General features: G+C 35.9%; 1 protein-coding gene across 1 annotated transcript; it reads left to right on the top strand.

Annotated features, from left to right (window-relative positions):
* Positions 1-321: 321 nt before the first annotated feature.
* LOC107300695 (adenylate kinase 9-like) lies at positions 322-8,392 on the top strand (the record flags this gene model as incomplete). Its single annotated transcript, XM_015830002.1, has 4 exons — positions 322-385; positions 5,940-5,992; positions 6,453-6,549; positions 8,280-8,392. Coding segments are annotated over 4 exons (327 nt in total), but the record flags the coding sequence as incomplete, so codon positions are not given.
* Between the last annotated feature and the right edge of the window lie 254 nt (positions 8,393-8,646).

Raw genomic sequence — 8,646 nt, 5'->3', positions numbered from 1 at the left:
CACATAACATAGAATCACATTGATTTAACTTCCAGAGCTAATGAGTTAGAAGTGTCAAATATATCTTTGCTTTGAAAGGTAGCAAGGACAAGAAGGACGCCATTTTTCAATAAAAAATTGGAAAAACAGAATATATTGCATGCACAATTAGAGCCATATACAGGATTTCTGAGATTTAATCATGTGGATGGAATTTCTAGTCACTCCTTATTGTAATAAATATTTCAGTTTTCATTGTTCTATTCTAATTTGTTACATTTGAAGTACTTCCATTTATTCTAGTTTTAATAATCCTTTTCTTTTTGTTTTTCTCATTTTAAGGGTGCTGGGAAGAAAACCTTAGCTAAAAAAATAGCCCAGTTTTGGAAGTGCACTCTTGTAGATGGTAAATATAAAAACTATATTCATTTTACTGTATTTCATTCTATGCATGTTTATATAATTTCTAACATTCCAGAGGCCGATTTCATAAAAAAAGGCTGCAATATTTTCATGAACTAATGTATACATTCAGAAGGGTTTGACAATGTATATTCTTCTGTTGGAGAGATTTTAAATTTTTAGCAGATACCACTGGGAATATTACCATATTTCTACAAAAATGAGGTGCAGAAAAATGGGAAAAATAGAATCTAATGCTTTGGAACTTGATTTCTGATTGTGAAATAAGATATTCTCTGCCCACCCCTCTTAAAAAAAGCTGTTTTAAAGATGTTGATAGTAAAGCTAACTCTTTTCTGCTCATTTACAGGTATTATCAATGGCAACATGGACAATATCCATATTACACACAAAGTGTAATAGTGTAATATAGTTAGAGAATTACTTAAAACAAGAAAAAAATAGCCCACTCTATAAAGTTAATATTTGTACCATCAATCTCTAAATTAAAAAATCATAGTATTCTATGATTTCTGTGTGATTTAACTTGTATCCTACTTTTCATATTCCAATGTTGTCTCCCATTTCATTATGGTCATACAAATATAACAAATATAAGATACAAATATAACACCACCAGTTGCAATATACATTTTTGAAATGAACCCTAACAAAGTCAGTAATAGTGACTTAGATTAGAATAGGAAAGGAAAAAATATCGTAATGGCAATTGGGTTTTTTTGTTGTTGTTAGTTGCGCAGTCGTATCCGACCCATCACGACCCCATGGACAACGTTCCTCCAGGCCTTCCTGTCCTCTACCATCTTCTGGAGTCCATTTAAGCTCACGCCTACTGCTTCAGTGACTCCATCCAGCCACCTCATTCTCTGTCGTTCCTTTCTTCTATTGCCCTTAAGCTTTCCCAGTATTAGGCTCTTCTCCAGTGAGTCCTTCCTTCTCATTAGGTGGCCAAAGTATTTGAGTTAATAAATTGCTTCTGCTAATCTCTGGACTATTTATAAATCTTCATTGTATGAAGAATGAAAGAGTCTGCTCAGAGGTTAAAAAAAAAGTCCAGATGGTGGGCATGGCCATGCTATTGAAGCCTCACCCCTCTGTATATTTGTGCAACGTAAGGATTCCTTTAGTCTTATGGAGGATATCCCTTTAAATCTTATAGAAAATTTATCTTTAGCTGCGTCAATTTCAGTAATAATCTGCAGATTTTCTTCAAGGTATTTTACCAACAATTTATGACTAAAACATGCTTGAGTCCAGCCTTTCCCATTCCACTTAAACTGCTCTTGCCATGATTAATTTGTTGGATGAAAAATCTTCATCAGGGTCCAGTCCAAGCCAGGGATAAACAAAATGGAGACTGCTTTAGAAAGAAGTTTATTGAAGAGGAATGCCAGACAGAAAGATGACTCTGGGAAAGCTGACCACATGTAGCTGGGAGTAGTGGGTTTTTATACCTTCTTGGGCTTTTGAGGTTGTTTCCTGTTGTGTGTCATGAACTTTGACCTGAGATTCTGAGCATGTCTTTTTGGTATTCTGATGGTGGTGGGTTAATCCTATTATGTCCCAAAGGTCATGTCTTTTAGAGTTTGGGTGGGGTATGAAGATTTTAGGGGTCTTTGTCTTTCTAATCTCATCAGCTTCTAGCTTCCTGGCTCCAACCTTTCTGAATAGGATTATCAGATCTACATTTCTACAGATCTGGTTTTTGCTTCGGGCAGAGAGACTTGGGGGTCTCTATTAATTTCAAGTTTTACAGTCATAAGTACTTAATAAACAACTTGGTGTCTGAGTTCCTTTATCATTCAGTGGTACATATTAACTTTCACTCAAAATATTCAATACTACACCATCCAGTATTTCCCTGGTCCTCTCTTCTTCCAATAATAATAATTTTTCCACACTATGCAAGTATAATTCATACTGCCATTAATACCTATACAATTAAATATAAACATCTTCATCACATGTTTCTAATGTTATACATAGTGTTGATAATATCAGTTTGTACTGTCCTCTCTGGCCAAAACATATCTCAAATGTATTTGCAATCAAAGTTCCCTTATTCAATCCATATCCTGTTTTTTTCTTTTTTCAATTTTAATTTCCCATTCTTTTATTTCTAACAGCTGTCTATTCTTTTAATCATATTCAAGCATCCATTAGATGGTATAATACCTCATCTAATTAGTCAGGACCTCTATTTTCTTCAGTCTTACTTTAGCTTTCTTCCTTTGCCAACTAACTTTGAAAGTCAGTGCATTTAGGTCACCAAGTATTTCTTCCTCTGTTTCTGTAAATATTATTTGGAATACAAAAGACAATTTAATTAAAGTGTTTTTGTAAAAATGCTTAATCCATTTATATTCGTTAAACAGCCTCCTTTTTCTTTCTCCTTCAGTCTCTCTTTTAGTTTCTTGTTCCCCAGTTTTCAGCATTTCTCCTAACAGCTGTGTCATCCATTCTATCAATAATTCTTCCTTGTCGTCAAGTATGTTCTGCAGTCTTGAAAAGTAACTTGAAAGTAATTTCCGGTATTATATCTGGGTCTTCCAATTTTTATTTATCTGTGCCTGTCTGATGGTTTCTTCTTTTGAATCCTCTATCTTTATATCAGTTTTCTCTATTTTTTCTTTTGGTTTCTGAGTTGCTAGCTCATTCTTTATGGTCATTTTCTGAACATTTTTTGCTTGTAGGTTTAAGTTGGAGAGTTGCTCATTTATGTTATTTAAATTATTTTTGGTCTCCTCATGATTTAAAACAATTGTCTCTTCAATTGATTTCAACATGGAAAAAAATTCTTTCTGAAGTCCATTTACATTTTCTTTTTGATTATCCATGTTTCTTCCAGAGAGAAATAGTCCAGAAGCAACTTTCCCACTATTTCGTAATATTTCTTAATAATTCTTGAAACTAATAGTCAGTCAATATTTGTAATCCAAGCCAGCCAATTCAGAATGGTTTATTGTCTCTTTCATATAGATAAAACAGCCAAAGGATTTTCCCCCTTTTCCTAGCTGCAGTCTGCAAAAGTGAAAGTTTCCAGGAACAACAAAGAGCCTCAATAAGTCCAGGCTTCGTGCCAAATTTTCTTTAAGCATAATAAATTGTAATGCCAAGGTTCACTACTAGATGTCACTAACATCCATCTTCCAGCTTTTAAGTCCAAACTTATTTCACCAATTTTCCAAATATCTTTTCAAAAAGAAAGTCTTAAAAATACTTTTAGTCTCCAAATTTGCCAGAGCTATGTTTCTATATTAAATCCAAATTAATCTTGTAGTTTTCTCTAATTTTCCCCACACATAAAGTTATTCACCGCTTCTCTTTTCCTGAGAGAACGGGGCAGAAAATCCCCTTGTCTCTATCATCTGGGGGATGATAGAGAATTCTTTTTTCCAGGAAGAAGTTTTAAAATTATAAAGAGAAGTTACGTTCTCACCCAGTTCCATCAGCATTGTTCAGGAGTTGCTAGTTAGTGCCTTTCTTGGGTTGTCAGTGGCTTCTGGCTGGTCACATAAATGCGGCCAGTCTTTCTTCTGCTGGTTTGAAGGGCTTCTTCAGATCAAACGGAGGGGCCACTGCCCCTCCACGATTGACGAGGGTCCTGTTCTTCTTCGTCGCCTCTCCAGGGTGACTTTAGACCCCTTTTAGGGTCCCCAGAAGAGCAAAATCGGACGTGGAAAATGGAGCCCCATTTTCCTGTGCCCATTACGCCACAGCATCTAACCTGGAAGTCTCCAGTTTCTGCCTAAGATTTTTCTATTATTCCTTTAGAGAAATATATTCTACTTTTTTTAATATTCCCCAAAATATTTCTTTCTCGGGGGGGGGTTGTTGTCATCCTACAAATTCACATAGGGAGTATGGAATAACTGAAGTGATTAGAGGGAAATATATATTCTCCATCAGGTACAACTTTTAGAAATGTATTTTTGTTTTTTAAATTAAGTTCTCCCTCAGGGATATTCTTGCCCACAGAGAGACTACCTTTGGGAGCAGTAGTTCTTACAATAAATTTGCAAGAGTCAATAAAGAATATAGCACAGCAAGCTAGTGATTGGATTCTGGCTCATTTCTTTAGGATTAATTTGGCATCAGCAGGTTTCTGAATAAAAACCTAAAACTATGAGGCAGTATGTACCTGATTTACCAGTTTGTTCCTAGAAGCCTCATTTCTTTGAAGTACTATCATTAGTACATAATAACAGTGATTTCCCAAGAATCCTGTGGTAAGGCTAAAATGTCTGAATTTTTAAAATTGCAATATAATTTTATTGAAGTTCTGAAACAGAATTTATTTATATGAGCCTGTTCTTGTTAACTGCTACTTTAAAATCAGAGTAGGCAACAATTAGAACAACGTGGGAGCCCTCTGGTGGCTACAAGTGTCTTTTATTTTGTGAAAATCATAGTCAATTATTAGATTATGAAGCACACAGAACCATAATTAGACTTTTCTATTTAAATGGGAGTTTTAACGACAGTGATAATTATCAATCCATGATGGGTACTCTGGAGATCCAGAATTGGCTTTAGAGAAAAGGATATTGATTCCTTCTTCTCCAAAGCTGTAATAATTGAAGAATAAAGAAATGAAAATATTTAATATTGTTTTAGAATAATTCAGTAATATTTGGACTCTGGTCAAATTATAATAGGAAGATACAATACAGCTATTGTACAGGTAGTTCTCAAGTTACAACAGTTCATTTAATGACCATTTGAAGTTACAATGGCACTGAAAAAAACAGACGTGACTTTTTCACACTTAAGACTGTTGCAGCATCCCTCTGGTGACATGATAAAAATTCAGATGTTTGGCAACTGACTCATATTTATGACAGTTGCAATGTCCCAAGGTCATGTGATCCCCTGTTACAACCTTCTGAGAAGCAAAGTCAATGGGGAGGCAAGATTTGCTTAACAGCCGTGTTACTAACTTAACAACTGCAGTAATTCACTTAACTGTGGCAAGAAAGGTCATAAAATGGGGCAAAATGTCTTGCTTAGTAAGAGAAATTTTGGGCTCAATTGTGGCCATACTTCCAGGACTACCCATACTATACATGCAGTTGTGGTGGAGTCATTATAAAGAACAATAGTAGTGTTTTAGTCATTTGGGAACCCATTTTGATTCTTGGCCAATTAATGTGCATTTAAAGCAGATCTCCAAACTTTACTTAATAGGAATCAAAAAGGTTAGCATGTAAAAGAAGAAACCAGATGAAAGGCCCTGAGTAACATTGCCTATCCTTTCCCTTCTAACTTCCCTCCATTGGATATCATGTATCATCAATGTATGAAAGGAGAGTAACATTACTCTCCTCGTCTCTTGATCATTATATATTTGCAGAATGTATTATCTCTTTGTAGGGAGAGAAATACATCACTGCAGGTGGATGATTATGGAAAAGGAATGCATGATCTTCAATATTAAAAAAAAATCTGTTTTGCATTATACAGTACTGCATATATACATGCACATAGCACCATCAAACCAATGTTTTATTTTGTTTCTATGTGATATATCCTTTTAGCTTTTGAACTCATAAATGAAAACATAACAGCTGAAACAGAATATGGACTGAAGGTAAAGCCTGGACTTATTTATAATTCTTTCAAAGGGCACTATTAGTTAAAGTAAACCAGTTCAGCTCACAACTTTGAATTATTGCAATTTGTTTGGATTTGAACTATGGGCAATGAACCAAGCTCAGTGGCAGACCACATGTTTTGTGCACAAGTTCATTTTTTGGCATCTCCAGTGTAAAAAAATGCAGTAGATAATATACAGTAAAGACTGTAAAAAGAATTTATCTGGTGTCCTTGAGGAGGTGCTATAAAAGAAAATAGAAAGGAGAAGAGGAGAGGAGAGAGGGGGGAACAAAGATTTGTGGGAGTTGTAGTCCAAAATATAAAAGAAGCAATACTGAGAACATCTGGATAACTTTTTTTGATATATATTTTGATATATATTTTTGTGTATTATTTATATATCCCCTATTATTTATTCTCAATACAATTCAATATTTTACATTGTTCTCCCTAAGTGTAAGGACCTGCTTTACCAAGGTCAAAATGTTCCTGAAGAGTTGGTGATAAAGATGCTTATGATCAAGCTGGAATCTCCAGAGATTAATCACTTTGGTATGAATTACTGCATCTTTTTTCCCCCACTATCTATTAAGCAAGCTCCTCATAATCCTAGAAATATATACCTGTGATTTATTTATTTGTCTGTCTGTTTTGTGGATTGTATGGGATTTAGAAAGCCAGTTTAGTGTAGAGGCTAAGACATTAGGCTAGAAACCAGGAGACTGTGAGTTGTGATCCTGGCTTGGACACAAAGTCATCTGGATGCCCTTGGGCCAGTTATTTTCTATCAGCCCCAGGAAGGAGGCAATTGCTAGCCATTTCTTGAAAAACCTTGCCAAGACAACTTCAGGGATTTATCCAGGCAGTCTCCAAGAATTGGACAAATTTTAACAGAAGAAATAAAAAGAACCAGTATCGTGTAATGGTTTAAGGCATCAGGCTAGAATCCAGGAGACCTTAAGTTCTAGTCCCACCTTAGGCATAAAGCCACCTGGGTGACTTTGGGCCAGTCATTTTCTCTCAACTTTAGCAAGGAGGAAACTGCAAACCACTTCTGAAAAACTTTTCCAAGTAAATAGCAGGAACTTGTCCAGGCAGTCGCTGAGAATTCCAAATGATTGAACAGGGGGAAAGGGGGGAGGGATTTAGAGGCTGCCCAGTTCCCAGGCAACTCTTGGCGGCTCTGTAAGGCAGTGGGGTTGTATTTTTGTGTTAGCTATTTGCTAACTTTGAGCCTAAGTATTACACAAAAGAAAATACGGTACCCTGATAAAAATGAGTGCCAGGAGATTAGAGGAGAAAGTGGACGTTTTTAAAATTGTAGAAGAAAAGTGTAGGATCTCTGGTTTACAGGAGACCGTTGCTCTTTCAGAATTGGGCACCTCTCCAGATCTCTCCTCTTCCTTTAGGAAGGAAAATAAGAAGAAGTGTAGTAAAGCATATATGGAGATCAGAGGAGAGAGTGTGGATTCATTCCAGTGTGCTGCAGATGCCAAAAAAACCAACACAGTTCAGGGCTGCATTAACAGAGGGATAGAATCAAGATCACATGAAATGTTAATACGTGCCTTGGTAAGACCACATTTGGAATACTGCATCCAGTTTTGGTCACCATGATGTAAAAAAAAGATGCTGAGACTCTAGTAAGAGAGCAGAGAAGAGCAACAAAGATGATTAGGGGACTGGAGGCTAAAACATATAAAGAACGGTTGCTGGAATTGGGTATGTCTAGTTTAATGAAAAGAAGGACTAGGGGTGACATGATAGCAGTGTTCTAACATCTCAGGGGTTGCCACAAAGAGGGAGTCAAGCTATTCTCCAAAGCACCTGAAGGCAGGACAAGAAGCCGTGGATGGAAACTAATCAAAGAGAGGTCCCTTCCAACTCTGTTATTCTATTCCTATTTCAAGGGGCTGGTAGGTGCAGGCTGATTATACTGCCCCAGCTTGCCAGATAGACTTCCAATAGCTTAGGCATTGAAATACATCAGATTTGACACATCTTGAAACTGCTATTGGTTGGACTAGAAGACCTCCAAGGTCCCTTCCAACTCTCTTATTCTGATCTAAGAGGAAAATACTGTTTTCATACTGGTAAAGACAACTTAAAGCTGTTCGTGGGTTGAAGAAAAGATGAGGACACAGCAGTATAAAATTTCCAAGGATTGGTTGTACTGTGGTTAGATACAAACGAGGAAAGACCCATAGTCATCCCATATTTACTGTAAAATAGATGTGTGATTTTTTTAAAGTATAAAAATATTTGTATTTCCCCCGTTGCAGGTTATGTTCTCTGTGATTTCCCTTCTCTTTCTGAGGATTTCATGTCTACACCAGAACAAATCGACGTAATTAAAAATTTAAAATTAAAACCAGATTTCCTGATTAATATTAAGGTAATCAGCATTTGAATGTTCTTAGTAAATCTTGTATTTATTTTATAACTGCGCATCATACCCTTACAAATTGTACTTCATAAAGCCATCCTTGTCTCCTTTAAACCCATTGTCATAAAGGTAGAAGTTGCCAACTGCCTTTTATTAGTTTTAAAAGAAACTCTACCAGCACATTAGCAACAAAAGCTTTTGTTCTAAACTCTTAGAAAGAAGAGTTACAAAGTTATCTTATTGGATTTGAAACAACTTCCATC

Source organism: Protobothrops mucrosquamatus, unplaced genomic scaffold (genome assembly GCF_001527695.2).
Source record: "Protobothrops mucrosquamatus isolate PMUCROS unplaced genomic scaffold, P.Mucros_1.0 scaffold8028, whole genome shotgun sequence".
NCBI lineage: Eukaryota > Metazoa > Chordata > Lepidosauria > Squamata > Viperidae > Protobothrops > Protobothrops mucrosquamatus.
Note: the sequence above shows the minus strand (reverse complement) of the source record. Positions and strands in the feature narration are given on the sequence as shown.